Raw genomic sequence first — 26,236 nt, 5'->3', positions numbered from 1 at the left:
GAGATGGCTTCCTGTGCTGTTTCCAAACCGAGAGTTCTGACCGATCACATAAAATTTGCTTGTGGCCATCATGTAATTTTATTAATGAAATGAATATTTTCGAAGTGTTCCTTCCCCCATGTTCTGGAAACATTACTTGGTACCTCCAGAAAAAGACTCATCACAACCTACTTTGCAATGGGATCTTGGCTGGATCTAGACTGGGTGTCCCGAAGGATGAGGAAGTTCCCATTCTTATTGTGACCATACATAACCCAGGACTCTGCCCAGACAGAATCAAGTGCTTCATAAAGGCTTGCTGAGTGGGAATCAGTCCTGAACACAGCCTGTGTGCGACGCTGTACAGGTCAGTGCGCGGCTCTGGGTGATACAGTCCCCACCTCCTCTCTACTTAGAGGGGCTCCCACACTGGGCCTTCAGGGCACCCCGGAATCTTACCGTGTGCCAAATTTCATCAGTGCAACGCATCCCCGTTTTTGTTAGGATTGGGTGCTATTTTCATTGTGATAAAATATATACAACATTACACTTACTATTTTAGCCATTTTTAAGTGTATTAAGTACATTCACATTTTTGAGCAACCATCACCACCATCCACGTCCAGAACGTTTGCCAAGTAAGTGTTTTTTTCTAATACATCTATTCTTTTTGAGATTCTTTTCCTTTATAGGTTACTACAAGATACTGAATAGAGTTCCCCGTGCTATGCAGTAGGTCCTTGTTGGTTATCTATTTTATATACAGTAGTGTGTATCTGTTAATCCCAAACTCTTAATTTATCCCTCTCTGCCCCCTCTTTCCCCTTTGGTAACCATAAGTTTGTTTTCTATGTCTGTGAGTCTATTTCTGTTTTGTAAATAAGTTCATTTGTATGTTCTTTAGATTCCACATATAAGTGATATCATATATTTGTCTTTCTCTGTCTGATTTACTTCACTTATAGATTATCATACTAAGTCCATCCATGTTGCTGCAAATGGCATTATTTCATTTTTATGGCTGAGTAATATTCCATTATATATATATATGTATATATACGTGTGTGTATACACACACACACATACACACACGCCACATCTTCTTTATCCATTCCTCTGTCGATGGGCATTTAGGTTGCTTCCATGTCTTGGCTATTGTAAATGGTGCTGCAATGAACACTGGGGTGCATGTATTTTTTTGAAATAGAGTTTTCTGCAGATATATGCCCAGGAGTAGGACTGCTGGATCATATGGTAATTCTGTTTTTAGTTTTCTGAGGAACTTCCATACTGCTCTCCATAGTAGCTGCACCAACTTAAATTCCCACCAACAGTGTAGGAGTGTTCCTTTTTCTCCACACACTCTCCAGGATTTATTATTTGTAGACTTCCAAGTAAGTGTTTTTAATGTACATTGTTGTTATAGATTCCATGGTGTTCAGTAAACAGAACTGGTATTTCATTTAGTTACTTATAGGTAGCAGTGAATGCCTTTTTAAAAAACCTCCATGTTTTCTGTCTTGCATAGTCTCTCTTGGGCTAAAGACCAGGGAAGGGCACCCCCTTTTACAGCCAAGCTGCTGAAATATCAACACTGTCTAAGAATAGTATGACAAGCAAACTTTTATCATTCTTCATTGATTAAAAGCCTTAAATAACTCGGGGTTAGCGTGCTCTGCCTCAGTTACATGTCTGGGTCTGGAGGAGGCTGACTGTGTAGGGACTCTAACACAGTCATGGAAATGTAGTCATTTTCCATATTAAATAAAACATTGATTTCTTAACATTTGTTTTATGTCTACTTTCCTTAAAACCCTCATAATACTAAATTTGATAATTTCTGCTAGAGCAGAATTGGCAAGAATCAAAATTCTTAAAAAAGCATATTTCATCAGTGTTATGAAATCGTAGAGGCTAGACCACGTTCAACACTTAGATTTCTATTCTTTACTTCTTCCATCCTCGGGTACTGGCGACAAATTAATCTTCAAAAAAATGCACAGTTCATGTAATTATACCCTCTTATAAAAATCTTTGGCTTGTAAATGAACATTAGCTCAAAAACAGGGACATTTAAGAACTACCCATGGAGCTAAACGCTTCAGAAGTCATGTAAATATAAGCGCAATCTGCTTTAGATTTTCATCATGAAAACGTTGCTGTGTTTGTAACTCCTCTTTCCCCTACTCCAGGCCTCTGTCAATTTCTTCAGTCCCCTAAAAAACAGTACTTAGGAGGGGAAAGTGCTGTTTTCACCTGAATCATAGCAACCAAGTCCAAAATACAGGGTATATGTCAACAAAATTATCATATTTCTGCCACATACAGAAACTCAAATGCTTCCAGAGGTCTCAAAGGAATACTTCACATGTACACTTACCTCGACTGGGTCTGAAAATGACAGAGAGATGGAGAAAAAAATACTTTGTATCGTACGACCAGAAATTCTTCAGTCATACCTTCAAGTTTCCAAGAAAAAAAGCCTCTCTGAACACCATTTCCATTTCAAAAAAATACACTGAAAATCCGAACTGAAGTAAATAAAAGAATATCTGCTCCCATCACATCCCTACACTCTCAAACTCTGCACTTGGACTCTCATCTCAAACTTATCAGAAAAGTATTTTTTTAAGTAAATATAAACTCTACCATGTGATGGAGGAAAATCAGCACAATTCCACTTTTGGAAAGAGCCCTGTAAATTCAAACACCAGTTACTTGAGCACAAAATAAATGGACTTCCCAAAGAGCTGAGATTCTTCTGTTCCTTTATATCTTTGTATGCAAATCAGAATTCCATATGTCACTATTTCTAATTGATTTACATAATCTTTCACCAGTTTGCTTTCCAACTTTGTTAAACCAGGAGTTGGTTCTTCCTGTTTCCATTTCCCTGGGGGCGTTTTTTCCCCAAGTCTAATAAAAAGTATTCTATTTTGGTATGGAAATTATCGGGGTTTACCTTCATCCAAATAACAAAACTATTCTGCTCCTTTTCTCTTAATAGTCATAATTATGCAGAAATTCTCTCCTTGTTACTATAAAACTCTGCATTTTTCTTCCCTATGCTCTTTGGCAATCTGCTTTTTGTGGGGCTGTTAACACATATGGCTTGGGAGTAGAGTGGGAAAGAAACAGGCTTTGGGTCAGATAATCTGGTCTTCAATGACTTCTTCCCATAAACTGTCTTGTCTCTAATATTTATCCCTTGTTCACCATTCCAACCACTCACTGAATTACCAATATGATAGCCTCTCCGTTGCTTTTTAAAATTTGTTTCTGTCACTATTTTCTATCTCCCTTACCAGGTGGACCTCTCTATCCTTTTAGGTCATTCCTAGGTTTAAAGAAAATTATTTCATGGGGACAGAGTTTCAGTGTGGGAAGGTGAAAAATTCGGGAGACGGATGATGGAGAGAGTTGCACAACAAGGTGAATGTACTCAGTACCACTGAACTCTACAGTTAAATATGGTTAAAAGAGTATGTTTTCTATTATGTAACCTTTAGCACAATAAAAAAAATTTTTTTAATGTTTACGAGCACTATATTAAAAGTACGAAGCACTTCTTTTTCGCATTCACAGATTTCTATAGTATAGTTTTCCCCAACTACCACTAAACCCCTCCAAGCAGGCCTTGTTTGTCCTGTACCCACCTGTGCTTTCACTTCTTCCTATGACACCTCTCTACTCCTCCCCAAAGACCGCCAATCTTCAAACTTCAACTGAAATCTCACCTCCTGTATGACGCTCTCCTTCACTATTCTAGCCCACATAAGACTCCTCCTTTTCTCATCTTTGGTAACAGACCAAACACGTAATTAGGGAACAACCAAAAGAAGGGCTATATAAACTCATGTGAGTCCTCTCCCCCAGCTAGATGGGAATACAGGGGAGACATTTGGTTTGCTTCATATTCATTTGGTATCTTCCCCCACATTAAGAACACAGTAGGTACTAAATAATTCGAGAGTTGCCTGGTATTTTTCCCGCTGCCAACACAGAATTTTTAAGCTATTTCTCTCTTAGTTCTAGGTCTTCTATCAAAAAGCTTATCTTAAAATACACTGATAGCAGAACTCAAAAAGATGAAAACCACCCAATAAAAATGGACAAAAGAGAGGACTGCCCTGGCAGTCCAGTGATTAAGACCCCATGTTTCCACTGCGGGGGGCACGGGTTTGACCCCTGGATGAGGAACTGGGATCCTACATGCCATATGGCAAGACAAAGAAAAAAAAAAAAAAAGAAGAATAAAGGGGAAACATCTTTTTAAAATGGGCAAAAGAGTTAACAGGCATGAAAAGAAGGCGTATGGATGGCAAGTAGCACCTGAAAAGATGTACAGTATCATGTAAGCATTAGAGAAATACCAATTTAAACCGCAATAAGTTATCAGTACGTTATCGTGCCTAAAATTAAAAAGACTGACCCTCCCAAGTGTTGGCAAGGATGTAACGGAACCAGAATTCACACACTGCTGGTGGGAATGTAAAATAGTACAATCACTTTGGTGGGAAATAGTTCATACTTTCTTAAAAATTAAACCTACATCTTTTGATACTATATGGCCTAGCCATTTTACTTGTAGGTATTTACTGATGAAAAAAGGCAGTAAACATCCCTACAGAGATTTGCATGTGAATATGTACAGTAGCTTTATCTGTTAACAGCCCAAACTGGAAACAACCTAAATGTCCATCAACAGGTGAACGGATGGACAAATAATCGTGTGGCCATAGATGGAATATCACTCAGCACTAAACAGAAACCAACTACTGGTGCCTGCAATACCACCGATGAATCTCAAATGCACTATGCTAAATGAAAGGACCAAGAATCAAAAGACTGTATAAAGTATGATTCCATTTATATGACAATCTAGAGAAAACAAAACTACAGGGATGGGGAACACATAAATGGTCACCACGGTTTGACAGTAAAGAGAGGGGCTGAACTGGGAAGGGGCAACACAAGGGTATTTCAGTGGGTGATAGAACTGTTCTGTATCTTGAGTGGGCAGTGGTTACCTGATTCTGCATTTGGCAATACTCACAGAACTGTACACCAAAAAGAGAACATTTCACTGTTTATAAATTAAAATTAAATAAATGACCTCATAATGAAGACTAAGAATGTCACCATAGAGCCTGGAATACACCCTTACCAACTCCTCTATGATGCTGAGATTAGAAAAAATAAGAAGAGCATCTGTTGCTTATTTTGTGAAAGTCCTTAAAAAATATGCTGATAGAGGTCACAAGAATTTTTGCTAAACCCAGTAGAACTCCACTATTATTTAACAATAATTTTATCAGTCTTACCCAATCACCAACACTTATCTCATCACCCCAAGTCCCTCTGCTAACCAAGGCACTCAGTCCATCAAGATTTACTGAACATCCACAGCGTACCTGGCACTGTTTTAGGTATGGCAAAAGTACTGGTAAAACAGGACAGCTAAGGTCCCTGCTCTCAGGAAGCTGACATTCTAATTAGGGAAGTGAAGTAAACGCAGATAATTTCTGACAGGTGTGTGCTATGAAGACAACAAAAGAGGATGATGTGTTAGAGGAGGGGGGTGTCATCACTTTAAATAGAATGGTCAGGGAAGGCCTCTTTGAGAGGGTGACATTTGAGCTAATCCTGAGTGACAAGGGACAGGAAACCAAAATCTGAAGGCAGAGCCTTCTTGCCAGAGGGGCCAGCAAGCAGAGGGCCCCAAGAAGGAAGGGAGCTTGGCTGTCTGAGCCCCAGAAAGATCAGTGTGGGAAATGAGCAAGGAGGAAACATACTAAGTAAAATCGTCAGGGGCCTGGTAACTCAGTGCCTTACAGACCCTAAGTTACTTTACTTTGCGCTGCTTGCAATGAGATGCGGCCAGAGGGCTTTAGGTCAGCCACCCAATCTGATTTACGCTCGTTAAAAGACCCATCTGCTTATTCCAGGACATTCAGCTTTCGTCTTCTCTAGCTCAAGTGTTTGTTTCTTCATCTACCTTAGCTCTGTGGCCTTAGGTGGATCTCTTTTACAGGCTTACGTCTCAGTTTCCAGGTCTATAAAACGGTGACACCGGCTACCAGCAACTGCCTCCACCTATGGGTTCGAGCCGGCAGTTAAATATCTGACCGTAGGCTAAGGACAATCCCACTTCTGCCCTCGTCTTCCTGGGACACGGCCCCCCATCAAGCATCTTCCCTCCCTGTGACGTTTTCAACCTCAATCTCAGCACAGGTCCACTGCCCTCTTTAGACCTTACCTGTCCAACAAAGGACTTACCTGTCCCTTCTCCAATCCTGCTGTGTCTTTCTGCCAACGTCTCTCCCTTCGACCCCTCTCCCTTTACCACCAAACAGGCACCTCCCAAGCGTAAGCACTGTCCCCACACCCACAGGTTTCTCTTCTTCATTGCTAACTTATTCCTCAGTCAATCACAGACTGAGTCCCATTCCCACCGCTCTACAGAATTCCTTCCTGAAAAGCCACCAGCTCCAACTATTCGGCCTAATTCCTGGCCTCCTCAGCCCTCCCATCGGGTTTTGTTTTGTTTTTTTTTTTTTGCGGTACGCGGGCCTCTCACTGTTGTGGCCTCTCCCGTCGCGGAGCACAGACTCCGGACGTGCAGGCTCAGCGGCCATGGCTCACGGGGCCAGCCGCCCCGCGGCATGTGGGATCTTCCCGGACCGGGGCACGAACCCGCCTCCCCTGCATCGGCAGGCGGACTCTCAACCACTGCGCCACCAGGGAAGCCCTCCCATCGGGTTTTGAACCCCCCTCTCCCACCGGAAGGAAAGCTCTGTTACTAACTACTTTGAGACCGGAAGAGGCATACAGTCTCTCTCAGCCTCAGTTTCAGTATCTGTGCCCGTAGAGGGCTGGATTTATAGACAGACTTAGGGCCCTTCTAATTTGGAAATTCCAAGACAACGTTATTCCTCCCTTGGCATCCAGGAGTCCACACTATCTTGACTGTCAAAACAACTCCTGTGTCCTTTACTAGCATGTGTTGCTCATCTACAGGGGTACTTTTCCTCCAAACTCCCAGAGAAGGCACTGTAGACGATACTTGAGTCATGTATACCTTCTCGACTTGGCTAGCACCCACGCTGCCCCCTGCACTGCCATGTCTGTGAAGAGGCCTCCCATACTCCCACACCAGCATTCCCACCTCTCTGGAACGTAAAACTCAGGCAACCAAGATAAATCATCACTTCTTCTCGACCTCTCCAGTTCTCTTAATTGCTCACCCCCCTCCATGATGGTCAAGCCGACAACCTGTGAGTTTTCACTGATTTTCCACATCCTTTCCACTCAAATATCAACTCCTCTCCTGCCCTTCCTTAGTGATTTAGTCCTAAAGCCATTAGGCCAGACATAGCACGGCAGAGCTCCACACTGGGGGCTAGGGTGTGGATGGCTATGGTGGCCCACTGTGGGGGGGCAGCAAGCCCCCCCATGCAGAGATTCAGAGTCCCAACAGAGGGGGAGGGGGGCATCCATGTGTTCATCTGGCCTAGTGCCGGGTCTTAGAACCCAGCAGCGGGAGTCAGCGCCCGAGTGGTGGAGGAGGGCATCCAGTGGGGGTGTGGCCCTGTGACCCAGGATGCAGTTAGACTCCAGTCACAGAGGAGAGGAGGGTGTCTGCAGGCATGGGGGGCACTCCTTGCAGAAAGGGCTGGCTCCAGGACTGGGACAGGAAAAGTACAAGATGGGCCTAAAGCAAGGAAGCGCTCAGAGAAATGATGGGAACATGGCAAAAGGTCACGGAAACCAGCTGGAATGGGCTCCCAATTGTTTGAGGAGCAGTTTGAACCTCAAAAATAAGGGCAGTAACAGGCTATAACTCACTGCAGAAAAGAAGAAACAATGATGCCATAAAGATATCGATAATTTAATGAATAAGCAAAGTGCGATGAAGATTGGGATGTTTATACAACTTCAAAGTACCACTCCCCCAAATAGCTCCTAATTGCAAAGGGAAAAGAGTAACTTGGCCGTGGAGAAGCCTGGCAGACGGCACCTGGATAAAACGCTGCAGATGAACTGTAAAGGCACGAAGGGAAATGGCTTGGCATGTGGTAGGAAGCAAGGAGGAAGGATGCTACATCCCTTCTGTGATACGCCTGACAAGGGGGCGATACCCAAATCAAATCATGAGGAAACAGAGGACAAACCCAAATCAGGGACTTTCTACTGAAGTGCTGGCCTTTACTGCCCTAAAGTACTATAAAGTCAAGAAATCTAGAGAAGAGTGAGAAACTGTCCCAGACTGAAGGAGACTAAAGAGTCATGACAGCTAAAAAGAACAAAATACAATTCTGCACTGGGGTGCTTTCACTATGAAAGACATTATGGGCACAACTGGCAAAACCAGAATCAAGATGTCAGTAACTTAAGGTTATTTTCTGAATTTTGATGGCTGTATTGTGTACATGTGTCCTTGTTTATCATTCTTTGTAATGGTTCCCCCATGTTCTTCCTAAGTCTGTTATTATTTCAAAATAAAAATTTTATTAAAAAATCAACTACTACAAAGTCTTCTTCTGGAATATGTCATATCTGCCCCTTTTTTCCATTACCCCCGACATCCTTGCTCCAGAGATTCCAGTTCCCATCCTCCTGCACTGTTGCAATAACTTCTTAACAAGGCCCTTTATGCTCCAATCCACCCTACTACCACTGCCTAATTAAGGTTTTACCCAAGTGTACTTCAGCTCAGGCTGCTTGCCTGCTCCAACATTTCAGGAACTCCTCATTACCTGCCAAATTAAGTGCAAACTTCTTAGTGTGACTTCCAAGTTCCACTGGCTTCTAGTTCCAACTAAGCTCTTCCTCTTTCCCCCAATTCCCCATATCACAGCCAGCCATACAGCTGGACCACACTCAGTGTTTTCTGCCTGTCAGGGGTTTGCCCACGTAACTCCTTCCACCAGGAGGTGCCCCCCGATCCCCAGCAAACTTTTCAAGACTAAGGATAAATACCAACTGTGATCACCATACCCCCATCTCCTCATTTTCCAAGACTCGCCCAGATCCTTCCCTGTCGGAACATCCGAAGTTGATTTTGCCCATTACAAACCTTATTTCTTTGTGTTTCAGGTCACAATTTTTGGATATTTGTTTCGACAGCTCCTAATATTTAAGGTGAGGATACATGCCAATGAAGAGGTCATCACTGATAACATTAAGTCATGACCAGAGCTGCGAATTCAGATGGCCAGTTATTAGCTCACACTCTCTCCCCAGGGTATTAACTTTGTTAAGTATTCAGATTACTTTTTGTTTGTCCTCTTTTCCTTCCTGGGCTAGAGTGTTCTATGTCTTGCATAAAATATAAGCAATTTCTACCTCTTTTCTACACAGAAATTTTGGCCTTGGCCATACCACTAACAATCATAAATCCAGAGGTTTTTCAGAGCATCAATTAAGTAACACGTGCTTATATAAAATTACATTTTAACTTCGTCATTACCTTACTATATAAAGAACAAAATAAAACTCTTAAAAATGAAAACAAAGCCTATACTTGACAAGTTTAAAACTAGAAATTCTAAAATTTAAGATGACACTATTCATTTAACACACTTATATTTCTTGGATTTTCACTAATAAATTTTGGAATGCAGTCCACAAAAATATACAACTTAATGGCTACATTTAAATGGATCCAAGAAATCAATATTTTTCTCTCAATTTGAATTTGGTAAATGAAAGGAAACGATAAATTATTTAGAAGCAGAGCTGAAATTTTATCAGTAGATGAGCTGTATGAAACTACAGCAATAGTTGAAAGCCTGGGAAAATAAGTATTATTCTGGAGAAAAAAATAAAGGACATCAGGGGAAGTGAAGTATTACTCCTAAATTACTGGTGATCAATATAACATCTTCTCTTACTGTAAACATTACAAGGATAGAAAAGGTCAGACACACCCAGAATTTCAATATTGCAAAAGGCATCAAATCCATAAATGATAAATCTCCAGGTCCTAGTTTCACCATGTCACTGGTATGTATGCGAACTGCCTTAAGTTAAATAATTTGAGTTTATTTAACTGAAACCAGGGCTTTTATCTCCACTTTATTTTTAAAGTATGAAATAAACAGTTCTAAATATACTAACACTTCAGACGATAAAAGGTGGACATACTGACATATAAATCAAGGAGATGAAAAGCAAAATGTATAGAAGGGCAGTACATACTGATTTGTTTATTAAAAAGGAATAGGGTTTTTTTTTTCCAATAAAATTATCACCACTTTTACCAGAAATACCATAAATAATGAAGGTGAATGAACCATCAGAAGAAGCAAATCTCCTTTTAAATATTTATAAAAATACTATTTAGAACACTAACCTGGAGAAATTCTAGGCACACCAGCAATTTCAAAATCAAAATATTATAAGACAAATAAGAAAAAGAAAGTTCCATGTTTTCATTTCCAAATGACCTAATAATTCTGTAATGGATTTATTATGGTAAGCGCCAATAATCAGTCAATCTCTCCCCTCCAAAACCCATTATTCTTTCATGCTTTGCATTACATGAAGTTACTTATATCTCAGCGGTTTATTTACAAAGCTTACTATGAGACATGGCAAACTTTGTAACAAACTCCTTGAATTCTGAAGGTTTTGACTTATTATGGAAGATGGGTTTCGAAAAACTCCAGGGACCACTGAAAAATTTTGAAAACAACTGTAGGTTATCACTAAATTGTTTCCTCCTATCATGGAAAAAAAGTCCAGCATATATTAAGATAAATTCCTGATTACTTGTCTTGAAAACTACCAGAATGTGCCCTTTGAAACAGTGAACTTTATATTCGAAAAGTCTAAGTCAATGGTAGCACTGTGTTACAATGCTATCAAAGTGACTATGACCATCGCCATAAACACCCAATGTTATGTCAACAGAAAAACCCTGTTTCCAGAAGGAATAGTGTAAATTCAAAAGAACAAGAAACTCATAGTGTAAGTGTCAAGTTTTAAGACAGGAAAGATTTGATTAAAAGAAAAAAAACCTGCCACTTCTCCAAGCAAAATGACAGGTCACCCCTACTCACCCTTACTTTTAAAAGGTAAATGGTCATGACATTTTTCTATCCTGACTACCCTGGCAACTACAGAGCTGGACTTGTAAGATAAACTTGAAACCAGACTAGCAAATATGTTAAGGGATACTTCTATTTTTATTCTTAACGTACACGACTCCAAGGAAACTACACAGCCACTAAGTCGCGCTGCTGGCAGACCTCACAGAGCATCTAGGTCAACTCGTTTTCTTTCAAATGAAGAAACTGGGGCCGAGAGAAGTTACCACTCACTCAAGGTCACAGCTTTGCTTGTGTCCAAGCGGACAGGGAAACTCGCATCTGCATGACCCAACTAGGTCCAGTGTCCACCGCAGAGTTTTACATCCAGCTTTTGCCATCATGTACCTTCCAGTGTAGCCCTCAGATAAACCACTCGCTGGAAATGATAACAGGCGTGCCTCTGGTCACCGCTCTTGTAGAACGCCCACAGGCTGAAACAGACACACACTCCGTGGCCATCACTCACTTCTATCAGCTTGACAAGTTCACCTGGATACGAATCATTTTCCTTATCTGCCTGGGGCACCCCTTCCTCAGCATAACATTCAGTAAAGCTAACACAAATAGAGTAATATCCTCTTTCTGCATTAACCTCCAAAGGGTGTATAGGATAGAAGAGACCAGCAGTTCTCAACTCCTGGGTCTCGGGATGCCTTTCCACTCTTAAAATGTATTGAGGACAAGAGGTTTTGCTTATCTGCATTTCTATCTACTGATATCTACCCTATTAGAAATTAAAACGAATATTTCTTTTAAATCATTTAAAAGAAGTCATCACAGATTAACATAAAAGTGCATATGTGAAAAAAGAACTATTTCCCAGAACAAAAAACTTTAGTGAAAAGAGCAGCACTGTTTTACAGTTTTGCAAGTCTATTGTCTGGCTTAATAGAAGACAGCTGGATTCTCGTATCTACTTCTGTGGTCAATGTGTGGTGATGTGTTCTGGTTCAAGTATATGAAGAAAACCTGGCTTCACACTGATACATTGTTGGAAAAAGGAAGAGCATTTTAATTGTCATTTCAGATCATTGCAGATATGATTCTTTAACACAACACTGAAAATGGAGAGTCAGTGGTTTCTTAAAGCTTAGCTGCCACATGGAATCTGAAACTCTATCAGTGAACTTTTCACACACTATTACATTAAAACCGTTGGTCTAGCTTCCATTTTTTTTTTTTTTTTTTTTTGCGGTACGCAGGCCTCTCTCACTGTTGTGGCCTCTCCCATTGCGAAGCACAGGCTCCGGATGCGCAGGCTCAGCGGCCATGGCTCACGGGCCCAGCCGCTCCGTGGCATGTGGGATCTTCCCAGACCGGGGCACGAACCCGTGTCCCCTGCATCGGCAGGCGGACTCTCAACCACTGCGCCACCAGGGAAGCCCTATCTCCCATTTTGAATGGCTTTTACCAGTGCACAATTTTTGAGTTTGTGGACCTCCCTGAAAAGGTCTCAGGAACCCCAAACCATACTTCGGCATCTACTTGAAAATAGTTTAGAGTTGAACCTAAAGATAAAGGATATTATGAAACTCAGAAGCAGTTTCGCACTGCCTGGATCCTTTACAATCTTTAATTCATTAATCCAACATTCCCTGGAATGGGGTATCATCATGATAAATTATGACACAGGCAGAAAGGTTGGATTTGGTCCAAAAGACACAAAAGAAGAGGCCAATAATGAAGCTTGGATGAGATTAAATTAAATATTATAACATGTAGACTGAAATCCAGAAAAAAAATCTAAGTTTACTCTGACAATGATCAAAACAAATACATTTGGATAATATTCACCAGGAAAAGCTGTAAAGAATTAGTAATCTAAAAGAGACTTTGAATAACATTAAAGCTTTGACATTACAGTTTTTGGAAAACTTATATTAACTAGCACAATACCGGTATATATGTAAACAAAAGAAATCCCCTCTGACTATATTAACAAGCTCAGTAAGAATTTTGGAAGGCTCAAGAAGAGACACCAGACAACACCCCAGGTTCCCACAAAGGCAGAGTAGGCTCAAGGTCACTGATTTATACGAATATGTAAGGCTATGGGTCCCCAGACCACCAGGAGGGGCTTCATGAGTTGAGTGTGAAAAAGACAATTAAAACAGTAGAAATAGGATACAGAACAAACAAAAGAGAATTACTGATTTTAGCTAGTATCACTCTAGTATTTCTACCAGAAATATCATTACCCAAAGCAACAGCCTTCAAAGGTAAAAGAGCATAAATAGAAATGTAGTAGCAAATGTGGGGTGCCTAACCATAAAGAAAATAATTTAATCGTAAGAATTTATCAACAAACATTTCCTTACACTATGCATATGTCTTTAAAAGATTTTGTGGAATTTCACAGAATGCAGAAAAGAGAACTCTAAAGGAAACGGACACTAAAGGTTATGAAAACAATTGAATTAAATGCTAAGAGCAATCGATGAACTGTATATAATACTCTATGGTGCGTACTGTGTACCAGATGAGAGTCAAAGTGCTTCTCATAAATTAACTCAATTGTCTTGACTACCCTTGAGATGGGTACTACTGAATTACCTTTCTACAGATGAGAAGACGAAAGTCCAGAAAGGTGAAGGGATGTGCACAGGGTCACAAAGCAGTTAAGGGGCAGGGTTGGGGATTTCAACCAGGGCAGCCATGCTCTTAACTATCAGGCTGTCCCCGCTCTGAATAACCTACTACAAACATCACTTACAAAAATATCTACATCGTGTGCAAAATGTCCTGCTCCGAAAGTAAAACAAAGCACTAGCAGTGGAACACCTGCTGAGCTTGGTTCTGAGGAAAACCATGCCACCTCAGCATTTGTGTAAAGAGTTTAGGGTTCAGGAGAGACAGGCAGCATTAGGATAGGATTGACTAGTCATGCTACTGAGAACTGTAACAATGTGTAAATTTCCTTTATGGAATGTGTGCTTCTATAAAAGCAAGAGGAGCGAGGTATGAGTTGATGACGATGAAAATAATGCACAAATGAAAGTTTTTCCTTTTGCTTCGGTAAAAAACCGAAGGAGAAAGAGTAAGGAATACACGTCAACCTTACATCTTGTTAATGGGAATGGCCATTTTCCCCACCAAATAAGTTTTTAAGGAAAACAGCCACATCTTCCTAGATGCCCATGTGAACTATATCTAGGAAATCTATTCTTTATATGTTCAATACAGGGATCGTTGACCACAACCGTATAATAAACACAGTACTGAATCAAAGTCCAATGCAAGTATTCATTGCATAACTTAGAACCACCCTTCAGAGTCATATCTAAAACCTCTTCCTTGTTTTTTCTAAATATATACAATATGCTATCTGCATGAAGGAAAGCCAAGAGGTATTTTACAGTAAGTAAAGTATGTCTTCTTGCAGATCTTAAAAGTTATAAATATACCAGCTCAAAACTGCAGTGACATACTTCACTTCCAATGAGTAAGAAAGCAAGACGGGCCACTTAGTAATTTTAGATGTGCTGAGTCTTTAAAAAGCCCTCCAGAGTTAAGGAAATGATTTATTTGTACTGAAAACCACAACTTGCATACGATTAGCCAATCTAGAAAAAGATGAAGAAGGTGGGGAGCTTGTGGGTAACAGATTTGGGGTTTCATTTCATTTTTCACAACCAATGAAGTGGTTAATAAAGAAAATTAAAGGGAAAAAAAGACTATGATCACAAAGAGACCAATTTAAAGCAATTTTAGTGAACGCGTACACAGCTAAAGAAAAAAAACAATCTAGCACTAGTTTGCTAAAGTAAATATAGTAACAGACAATAGGAAACAAACTTTTCCTAAACACCTAAAACAGGCAATGCAGAGGGGGAAAAACACCTAAATACACTCCTTCAAAATCAACACAAATATTTTCTAAGAGATTCACAGAATTTTTGGTTTCTCTATTTCAAAGAAGTAGTAACATACCAACAAGCGAAGGGAGAAGCGCTAAATGACCATGCTGAAAACAAAAATCAAACGTGTTTAAATTTCTTAACTGTAAAGATAGTGCTAACCTTCAGCATTTTATAAAGCCATTTTCAAAACAGGAAAAAAAGGCCCACTTACCTTGATACATTTTCTGGAATGTACTCTAGGACTGGATATCCATCACTTCTAGATGACAGGTCACCGTGTGATTTCCACGACTCCACTAAAGTATTGATGGGAGGAAAGGAGCTCAAGTGTTGGAAAGATTGGTCTCTAGCTGATCGTGATAAAGATATTGTACCTTGAGCACCAATCCTGTAGTGAAAGGACTGTCCACCTGAATTCACACCAACAATGGCAGATGAAGGGATGCTGGCCTCCGGGTAATAGCTCCCATCATCCGGTTCTTGTTTTATCCCCATTGGGAAGCCACTGCCTTCACAGTTACCATCGAAGCCGGGCACAGGGGGTCCTAAAATTCCTGATAGAGAATAATAGTCTTTATCATCCATAAAGGAAAAATATGAGCCATCCATGAATGGAAAGGGGTTGACGGCTGGATTCCCTTTAAAAGAGGTGCCCGAACATGAATGCTTGGTTGATTCTTGTTTTATTGGTACTGAGAATGGGGAATCAGAATTTATTTTGCTATTTCCTCCTAGACACGAGCTGCTAAAAGCTCCATCTGGCTCCGGCTTTATGTACTGGATGATGTTAAGCTGGCCAGTCACACCATTGGAGACTGCACTCTCTGCCTCCTCAGTCTTAGGAAAGGGAAGCTCATGAGCACCTTTCTCGTGTGTGTCTGGACTAGGAACCACATCCCGGGCTGCACTGGATCCAGCCGGGGTGCCCGAAGCAGTGTAGCTGAAGGCGTTGCTTCCCGGGCTACAGATAGATCCCACGGTACTAGCAGTTGGGCTGGACAGTGTGGATCTGTTATTTGTGTTGGAAGGGCTGGAAACAGAGCACCTCGAGTTGTTGATATTTGCCGGGCTGGATACACAGGATCGCAGAAGGACGTTATTAGGACTGGAGACTGGAGATTTTACACTGCAGTGACTTGGGGGGCTGGAAATGGGGGATTTCATGCTACTCAACGGACTGGAGAGAGGAGAGCCCACGTTGCTGGCGTGGGCTGGGCTGTGTGACCTGGAACCCCGATTCTCCACATTAGGGGAGCACGGCAGAGGAGTGCCCTGGGCGATGGGGCTGTGCACTGTGAAACTGCCAAAGCTAGCCGAGGTGGAGGACACACAGCTGATGCCGGCAGGGCTGCAACCCGAAGATGACATATTCAGAGGGCTGCAAACAGAGGGGCTCTTCTCGTGACACAGGATGGGGCTCTTCACCATGGTGCGCATGACCCCGCCGTTCTCGGAGCTCCCCGAGTCAGTCATGAAGGACCTCAAGGGCCTGCCCACATTCCCCAGAGTGGAGGGACGGTGGCCATTTTCTTTATAAAATTTCACCATCTGTTCGACGTGTGGATAGATCTTTGCTGGACTCGCGCTTCCTTGTGGGTTCTGCTGATCATAGGCATAGTCGGCCTCCCTTACGGAATCCATGTATAAGCCCATGGACTCAGCCACGGTTGCCGAAAGTTCCTTAGATTCCAGCTCGGTTTTAATATCAGATGGTAAAATTCCAGACCGATTATTGTCTTGCTGAAGGCAAGGGAGTAGTTCCTGTTTTTCTTTGCTGCTTCCTTGAGTACTGTTGTTTGGAATAGCACCGGAAACACAGCTTATGTTGACGACCTCCATGTAGTTATTCTCATCGGTCCGCTCTGTAGGTCCCGAGGAAGAATGCTCCGCAGCCTGAGAAGCTTGACCCCACCGTCTTTCCATATCTAGACCTTCAGGGAGACTGTGGTAGCCTTTGGTTTCCATAGCTAACAAATAAATTTATATTAAAAAACCGAATTAGAGTTCTTGATAGCAAGATTACTCTAAAAGACATTCTGAAATTGCATGGAATGATCTCTAAATACATATTCTACTTATTATAAGCAATACTTCTAGTTATATTAAAATTATTACCTTCTTAGGTGCTGATACAACAGTCTTGACTATAATTTGGAAGTCAGAATATAAGAAGTAATAAAACTATTTTGCATGTAAATAAAAGTAACGTCTTTGCTATAATACAGCCTTTAGAGGTTGCAAAGAATCTTTACCAATAAATCATCTTTGCTATAATACAGCCTTTAGAGTTTGCAGAGAGTATTTACAAATGTTAACTTATTTAATATGCAAAGTAATCCTGGGGACTCATGAGGTAGGCAAGGAGAAAACTGAGGGCTTAGTGAAGAGGGCAACTTGCCCAAGGTCAAAGGCGTAATAAGTGACAAAGTCAGGTTTAAAACTAAATCTTCTAACTCCAAAGCCTTTGGAGTCTTTCCAGCATATGGAAGCTGCTTTCCATATCTAATACGTGGCTTTATTAAAAACAACGAGGAAATGCAATTAATGTTACCATTTCCCAATATAAAGTCATCAAGTGAATGATCACAGGCAAAATAACTTAAGAATTACTTTTAAAACAATAAGATTTTCTTAAAATGGATTAGTGATGAAGATAATTTAATATCAACTCTATTACGTGAAGAGTCACATATCCTGATTAATTAAGCTGGTCGATAACAGAGAGGCTGTAGGACAACTTAAGAATATCAGGACTCTAGTCTGTATTTCAATCCTGGCAAGGACTCTGACATGCAGTCTGACCTAGCGGTACTTCTGCTAAAACGACTCCCAACAGACAGCCAGTTTCAGTCTCAACAGTTAATGGAGGAAGTTTGAGATGGGCCCTGACAATTTATGTGTTCATTCATTCAACAAATATTTACCCAGTATGTGCTACATCCTGGGCCTAGAAGTAGTCACTGAATCTACAGTGATAAACAAAACAGGCCCAGTCCCCATCCTCAGGGAGCCCACAGGATTGTTTTACATATACCATCTTACTCACTGGCTCTCTCTATAAATTTATTTCATAGGTAGAATAATGATAATAGGCTATATTTATATAATTCTTATGCATTATATCATTCAATGCCATATTACAAGCCTTTCACATATATTAACTTATTTACCCTTATAAACAACCCTACAAGACTGGCAAAAGTATTATTCCAAATGATACAACTGGGGAAACTGAGGCAGGGGCCACACAGCAGAGCTGGAATTTGATCCCAGGTGTCTACACCAAGCTATCTCAACCTTGGCCCTATTTGGGACCTGATAATTCTTCGTTGAGATCTGTCTTACGCATCATAAGATGTCCAGCAGTCTCCCTGACCCCTACCCACTAGATGCCAGTAGCATTCCTCCTCCCCTGCTGTGACAGCCCAGACTGCCTCCAGACCTTGACAAATGTCTCTGGGGCTGGTGGGTGCAAAATCACCCCTCGTTTGAGAACCACCACTCTAAAGAAACATATCTCAAAGAAAATTAACTCACTCTCAATAAAACTTCATTTGTGCATTTTCATGCATAAAACAATTAAAATCTTTAAGTATGCATTTTAAAAATCCTTTCAGCTGTGTAAACATTCTCTGACCCAAATAAAGGTCCTGATCTACAAGATGCAGTTTCTGCAGTTCTGAATACAAACATTACTTTAGGCCTCTCAGTCCTCTCCCCACCAACTTTTGCCACTCACAATCTCCATCTGCCCTATGTTCCCCTCATTAAAAAGAGACTAGGATGCTTTTTTGCTCCAGAAATTGTATTAATTATCATGGAAAAATAATATAATGACTCTACTAAATAAACTGGCATGAGATATTGCAGGGCTCACTGACAAAATTTAATGCCAAAATTGTCCAAGTATCATAATTACCTCTTACTTTTCTGTACTCTACACTAGACTTTAAGTTCCCAGAAGGCAGAAACTTTATCAATTTTACCACTGCATCCCAAGACGACAGCATAATGCAAATTTAAGAAAGTTAAACTATTATAACATAATCAATACTCAGTAACTTGTGGACATTAAAATCTCCCAATTATGCAGTGTGCTTTTACTTAAAGAACATTTTTCTATAAATTCCTAATCACAAATCAAATCACAAAACAGTGGAAAATAAGTCAAATTACGAAGTTTGAGGAGGTAATCTGGTAATTCCAGCTGAAAAAAATTAATGTGGATGAAAGCTAAGTGAAAGTTGAAAAAAGAAAAAAAATATATATATATATATAGTGAAATGGGACCAAAACAGCTAATACTGGCCTTTTCTATCTTACTGAAAAACCATTTAATAGTAGCCATGGGTTGAAAATACCAGTAAATATTATGTCCTGCTTCTACTTCTACCTGAGAATATTCTGTCTTCCCCACAGCAAACTTGAACAGATGTATATCTAACGTATAGATGTTTCAGGTCCAAGTTCATTAAACACAACAAGAAACATGTCTACTCCTGTTCAAAATTGAACACCTTCTGTGTATCATTCCCCCACCCCCAACCCTGTCCCTAAACCCACATTCTCTGTCTTGGTGAACTGCACCACCCTCTACCCACATGCCCAGAAGTCACCCTTGCCTTGGCACCCTTACCAAAGGTCTCCACAGGCTCACCCCTCCTCACTCCCACACCTACAGTATCGCTCCTTGCCCCCCAGGCAAGAGAACCATCTGCCCTGGCTCTGAAGGGCCATCCTCATCCAGACCCCTCTCCAAAAATTCATCCTCCAAATTGTCTTTTGGAAAGCATGATCACTCACTGCCTTTTCTGAAGTTTCACAGTGGAAATTTGCATGCTAAAACTCCAGGGAAGTTCCACGGTACAGAAATCTGTTTCCTTTTTAATCCAGAGTCCTCTAAATAATTTGGTTACTGCACCTTTTTTTCACAGAACACCTACTAGCAGGCTGAGGGACACTTTTCACCACTCTGCCTCAAAGCAGGAGCCACGGATACATAAGGCTATGTGAAGATTTGAAGAGAATCTCTACAGGAGCTGACGGGCAAGAACCATCTTAAAGCAATCTACAAGGAAGCACCTTGTCAGCTAACATGATGCAGGTGATCATAACTTTCCAAGTCCAGTCTGGCTAGCCTTGAACTCTCTTGACAATAACATAAACCAGCCTGCATTTCACCACATTATTGACAGGGCTATCATTAGAGAATTTGCAAAAGGTTTTGCTGAAATCTATCACATTAGCTTTGTTTAAGGTATTCTCATCTACCAACCTAATGCACCTCTCAACAAAGAAAACAGAGTAAAGGCTGGCAACAAACACAAAAGAATGGAGAACATCAGCATGTTTCCACCGCAAATATTTTTAAAGACTGCGTTTTTAAAAGAATATGATTATTGAAATATTTTATGCTGAATTCTCCCGATTATCTTAATTGGTCTTCTCTGTAAAACAAATGGATCAGTTTAGGTAATTATTTCCTACAGTGTCCAGGAGATCCAAGCTGTCTTTTTAAAACCGGCATAAGGACCATGGCTTGAGCAGAATTTCCTGAACTTACTAGTGAATACTCAAAATATTAGTTGATGAATATGATCCTCATAGAACTTAATATCCAGATGGTAAAGGGAAAGTTTTGTTACTAAAGTATAAGATGAAACAGATACCAGTATACAAATCTAGCTTATATAAAATCAGATTTGTCTCCCTTACAAATGGAAACTGTTAAGAGGCTCCCTTGAGACAAAGACAAAAACAATGAGGACCCCTTAATTTTCATGCAAACGGCCTCCCCCCACCCAAAAAAAATAAAGGAACTTTCACATAAGGAAAGTAAGGAAAAGCACTGATAGTTCTACCTTAAGTCATATATATGCTCTTAAACACTATTTTGCAAAGGAAAAACCTGACTTTAAAATTTTATATTTTACAGACTGTGTTAAATTGCTGTTTTCTACAAGGAAGTAGTTTTTTTCCAGGAATATTAACAAGGAATCTTGCAAATTTATATTTTATCTGAAAACACTTTCACTTTTACTACCCCCCAAACATAGTTCCCTTCAAATGCATCATTTTCTATAGTTATATGACTATAATGACATCTTAAAGACAGAACCTTAAGAATTTCATAATCTGCACCAGTTGCATAGTTGTAAAAGTTCACTGTAACTATTTTGCTGTCTTCCCCCCTGCATAACTATTACTATGTTCCTCTTTTTTACAGATGAGGTAAATGATAGAAATCAGCCCAAGGTCACCTAAGGGAGCCGGAGAACCAGTTAGAACTGAACACATCTGATTTCTATTCACTCACCTAATTCACTGAGCCACCTGATCTTTCTAAAAGCCCCGAACTAAACTATTTCTCCCTTAAAGGAAAAAACTCCCCTTCAGATTATTTTTAAAAACTTCTCTCCTCAAGCATTTCCATGATAGCGTGCTATGAAGTCAGATATAAAATTAATACTTCCCAGAACTTCACAGACGGAGAACGCTGTTATCATTACTATGTAAATATGATCAATAACAGCACTTAGAGAAATGGCAATTCAAATGTTAAAGAGCAATTACTGCATTTGAAATTAAGTGGTTTCAAAAACTTGTCTGCTATCAAGTTTTCCTACTTGAAAACTTGTTATAATAAATAGTTAAAACTGTTGGTGCCATAAACCATTAAGATTTAAACCTGGCCTTTTAAAATTCATTAGGAAAAGCTGTGCACCTAAATTCAGTAGCAGGGTACTGATGCCACCAAAAGAAGCCTCATCCCTTCTTGGATGCCTTTAGAATTCCAACTGATGCCACAGAAAGCATAATCTCTTTCAGGAGTTTCGCGAATACTAAGGAACGGGAAATGCACGAATTTCCAGAGCCCCTTTCATACAGGATCTATCAGGATCTGTTATCTCCTTCAACTGCCCTTTTACCGCTACACCTCCGGCTGAGATTTGGGTGCTTCCGCAATTGATAGAGGAAAGAAATATTATTCAAACGTCCTTTAAAAACTGTACAAGGAAAACGATCCGAAATTCATCTTTGGGTAAAGGGAAGGGTGGTAGACCTCCCACTGCCAAAGCCGGTTGAAAGCTGCTCGTTAGAGGGCATTTATCCAAAGTGGCCAAACTTTCCCAAAATAGTCCTCTGGCGGTCAAAGGGGAGAAAAAGTGGAAAACCAAAACAAAACAACAAGCACACAGCACCCTACTGACTGCCTCCGGATTACGCAGCCACTTCTCCCTGCAAAGTGCACGCTCCCGCGCCGCGGCCGCACGCCGACCCGGGCAAGCGGCGCCCAGCCGCGCACCCGTACACACCTGCCTCGGCCAGGGTCCGTCTCACGGCGTCTACCTGTTGCAGCGCTTGCCAACGCCACGACACTCCTGCTACGGAGCCCCCCTAAATCCAACAACATCCAGGCCAGCGAGTGCTGCTCTCCCTGCAGCGGGAGAGTCCGAGGCAGCAACGCTCTTGCACCCAGGTGACTGCACGCGTTTCCTCCGAGCGGCCTGAAGTTGGCTTACGTCTTCCCAGTCCAATGACACCCCGGGCGCGGAGGGGCGGAGAGGAGGGGCACGGGTAGGGCCAGGACGGGCGAAGTAGGGAGGGAGAGAGCTCGAGAGGGCGGGCGAAAGCCCGGAGGGGGAGTGGGCCAGCTCCAGGGCCGGCCCTTTTAAAAGCCGGTCACATGTCCAGATAAAAAGTTCAGGTTGCTATCCCGCCTCCCTGGGCCCTTCCCATTGGCCCGGAGGGAAGCGAGTCTCCACGCTGCACGGGTCAGGCTGGCTTCTCATTGGACAATTCCGGCTGTCAGTCACCAGGAGGGCGACATGACTGATACAAAGTTGCTGCGACACAGCCTGGACTCGGCAGCTCCCTTAAAGCCGCAGAAGCGGTGGCCGCTTGGGGTGCAGGGCAGCGGCTACGCCACTAGGTACCCTCCACCCGCGGCCCCCCGCCCCCATCGGTTGACTGCCCCAAAGTTGCTCACGCCCACCTGGCTCTCCTCCTGGCTAAACCCGGGATGTCTGGAAAGACGTGAAAAGTCTGGTGACGCGGAAGAAGTCGGTTTTTCCGAAAGCCAGTCAAGGTGCCGTCCCCTGTCGCTCTCCACCTGCAGCTTCAGGTGAGCGGCAGCCTTGACCCAGGCGCCGCCCACCGCGTCCGCGCTCAGGGGAGGACTCTCAGTGGGCTTCTTCAGACCCCCGAGGTTCCGCTCCCCGCCCCTCCCGTCTGTCTGCCGAGTTACCTCTCAGCCGAGAAGCCGCAGCGTCCGCAGCCAGCGAGCAAGAGGATCACGTTCCCACTCGATTTGAATTTCCTTGTTTTAACCGTGCCGGAAAAGCGAGTGATTTCACTGCAGCCAAAACCCTTTAAACACAGCTTCTCTTCCACCTCCCCCACCCCCGAAAAAGTGCCAGGGTCAAGAGCTGCTGCACTCCTCCCTTATAATTTTGTTGCTGTATTTATTACTTTCGTATTGGATTTTTCCACTAGTTCAGTTTGAAAGAAAGCTTACCATCGAGGAGAGTCACTTCTTTATAATGGGGGGGGGGATGCACATAATTGGGAGAAACAAACGGGAGTGGGGAAGGAAACAAACTGTTTTCTAAGGATCAAGTGTCTGCAAGAAGAAATTTCGGTTTCCCTCCAATCGCCTCCACCTCGATTCTCCTCCCGCCCACCCAAACGCTGAAGCTACTAAGCGAAAGGATGGGCTTCTTAACTTTGATTTCTAAGGACTTTGAGGCTCCGCGTATGAGGCTCCGTTTTAGATTCCCGGCTGGCCCAGAGTCAGCACCAGTGACGTACACACCTAAATCTGGTCCCCCGGCCCTTGGCGACCCGCAGCCCGGCGGCGGCAGCTGTGCAGCCTCCCACCTCACCCTTGCCCCGCACCAGCCAAACTCGGAAGGGGGGAGGGAGTTAGCCCTGTGCTCAAAGGCCCCTCCTCTCCTTACAGTTAATTAAGCTTCAGGATTCAGACCCAGAACCCAGGAAAACTCGAACTCTCCGCCGCTCCAGGTACAAAACTCCCTGGCTGCGGGAGAGACGGCGGCGGCGCAAGAGAGCTGGTCCCAACCCCCGACTCTGGTGCTCAACAGTCCCCCGCGCTGAGCGGCCCCCTGCGCACCAGCAGCCGGGAGTCCCCGCAAGTGTCCCAACTTTCCCGCGGGGCTCGAGGTCATGCGCGCTCTCCTGGCCAAACGAGCAGCCGGGCATCGATCGCACCCGGGGCCGAGCGCGGGCGGCCGGCAGGAGCGAAGGGAGTCCCGGACCTAGCGCCCGCGCACGAGAGGAGACAGCGGCTCCGCCTGCGCCGCCGAATTATTCATTATTAAAGGAATGGACGTGTCTCTTTTACTAAGTTTTTACCTCCTTTACGGAGGGCCGGTCTTGCCCTGGATCTCAGCTTCTTGCAGAATCTAGGTTAGAATCTTGCAGGGAGAGCCGCCGCGATTGCTCGCCCGCCGCCCAGCACCCGCGCCCGGAGGCGGCCCGGCGGGCACCTCATCTCCTGACCGCAGCCCACCTCGGTTCGCCAACCCGCGCCCTCTGAGCGGACCATGCCTTCCCTGGGGCAGCCCTGTGCTCCCCGGGCCCCCTCCCGCCGCTGTCAGCGCAAAGTGACTGTCGCCGCACTCACCTTTTCTAGGACATGGTGGGGAAGCTGGGGCGCGGGGGGTGGGTGGGGGCAACCAACTCCCGCCGCCGCCGCTATTGCCGCCACCAGCAAGTCCAATATTAGCAGATCGGCGGTAAGGATGGAGAGGAAGAGAATCCCGGCAGTCGCCCTACTGACGGTGGGTAGAGCAATAGAGCAGTAGTGTCGTTACCCGGCAGGAGGAGGCGAGGCGGCGGCGCCAAATCGCGCAGAGCGGGACGCGGGCGCCCGCCCGCCCCCAGCAGCTGGCGGCCGGGCCTCAGGCGGGCCCCTCTCCCGGGGCTGCTGGGTCTCCTGGGCAGTGACGGCGGCGGCCCTGGGAGCCGGAAAGTCCGGCGGGATGACCCCAAGCCGGCCGCCCCGCAACGGGCTCTCCGCGCCCCCTCCCCAGGCCTGGGGTGGCCGGTGACAGATCGGGCGGCTGAGCGTGTGTGTGTGTGTGTGTGTGTGTGTGTGTGTGTGTGTTAAGGGGGCGGCCGCAGGGGGAGCCCGTGGCGCCGCGGCCCCCTCGCCGGGTCACACCCTCACCAGCGGGAGGAAGCAGCAAAGCATCCAGCCACCAGCTGGTGGGAAAGGGGGCCGGGGGCTCCCGTGGCCGCCCTCCCACCCTGGCCACTGGCTGCGAGGAGGCCCAGAGCAAACGGAACCCCGATGCACGTCACCCCACACCCCTCCCCACGGCTCCCCAAAGTCCAGCCCTGACCTCGCGCCCCGGCCTCAGGTGCAGTTCCCAGCCGCGGGGGGAGATGCGGGCTAGGGACCACGCGCGGGGGGCAGCAGGGAAAAGTTTCTTTTCCTGCTCCCCAGCTGCCCACCGGGCGAGGCTGCTCCTCTCCCCCCTCTCTCTCGGGCTCGCAGCGCCTGTGCCCCACCCCCACCGTGGGGGGGCGGCGAGGAAGGACAGGGTGTCTGCGTGCGGGGGAGAATGGCGAGGAGAGGCGGGCGCCACCGGTCCCCTCGCTCTGACAGCGACTCGGACGCCGCCGCCGCCCGCTCGGCCGAGCGAGCGGAGGAAGGGGCCGAGCGCCAGGACCCCTCCACTCTCTGCTCGCCGAGCGCCGCGCGCGCCCCCGCGCCGCCCCGCGCGCCCCCGAGCCCTCCCGCCGCCCGGGCAGACACCTACGCAAACGCGAAAGTGAAAGGGGGGCGACCGAGCCGAGAGGGCGGCGGGCGGCTCAAGGGAGCGCGGCGGGGGGCGGAGGATGGAGCTGTGACCCGCGGTCCCGGGATTCTCCAGCTCCGGCTGCCCTGAGGAGCCGCCTGTGCCTCCTGGCTCCGGAGTCTCCAGAAGTCCCACGTCCTCCATCCCCCACCCCGCCCCCCCGCGCCACACAGATCACCCTCATGAGAGCAAATGTGTGTGTGTGTGTTCGTGTTCACGAGCACTCACGTGTGGGAGAAATACGCTTCCGCCCCAGACTCTTCTACCTCACCGTTACACTTACCCTTAGCAGAAGATTTGGGGTGGGCGGGGGCATGCATTGTGAATATCACTACCACTTCCAGGCTCCCCTGCTTCTGGTCCTTTAGGACTCAATTAAACCCCAGGAACTGACAACATACGCCCCTTTCCCGGCTACACACTCCTTTTCCTACAGGCTTTATTGACCCCTTCCCCCTGCCCTTTGCTGGGTTCT

General features: G+C 44.3%; 1 protein-coding gene across 2 annotated transcripts in view; it reads right to left on the bottom strand.

Annotated features, from left to right (window-relative positions):
- Positions 1–22,494, bottom strand: part of NR3C2 (nuclear receptor subfamily 3 group C member 2) — a 382,407-nt gene extending 359,913 nt beyond the window's left edge. For both annotated transcript variants that reach the window (XM_022599666.3, XM_089912397.1), the window contains exons 1-2: positions 22,252–22,494; positions 15,147–16,902 (exon numbers count right to left, since the gene is read on the bottom strand). In XM_022599666.3, the coding sequence (XP_022455374.1) occupies positions 15,147–16,900 (1,754 nt within the window). In that variant the 5' untranslated portion in view covers positions 16,901–16,902; positions 22,252–22,494. The remainder of the gene's footprint in view (positions 1–15,146; positions 16,903–22,251) is intronic.
- Between the last annotated feature and the right edge of the window lie 3,742 nt (positions 22,495–26,236).

The sequence above is a fragment of the Delphinapterus leucas genome, chromosome 5 (assembly GCF_059928025.1).
Source record: "Delphinapterus leucas isolate spDelLeu-1000000601 "Yukka" chromosome 5, BTC_Dleu_Yukka2, whole genome shotgun sequence".
NCBI lineage: Eukaryota > Metazoa > Chordata > Mammalia > Artiodactyla > Monodontidae > Delphinapterus > Delphinapterus leucas.
Note: the sequence above shows the minus strand (reverse complement) of the source record. Positions and strands in the feature narration are given on the sequence as shown.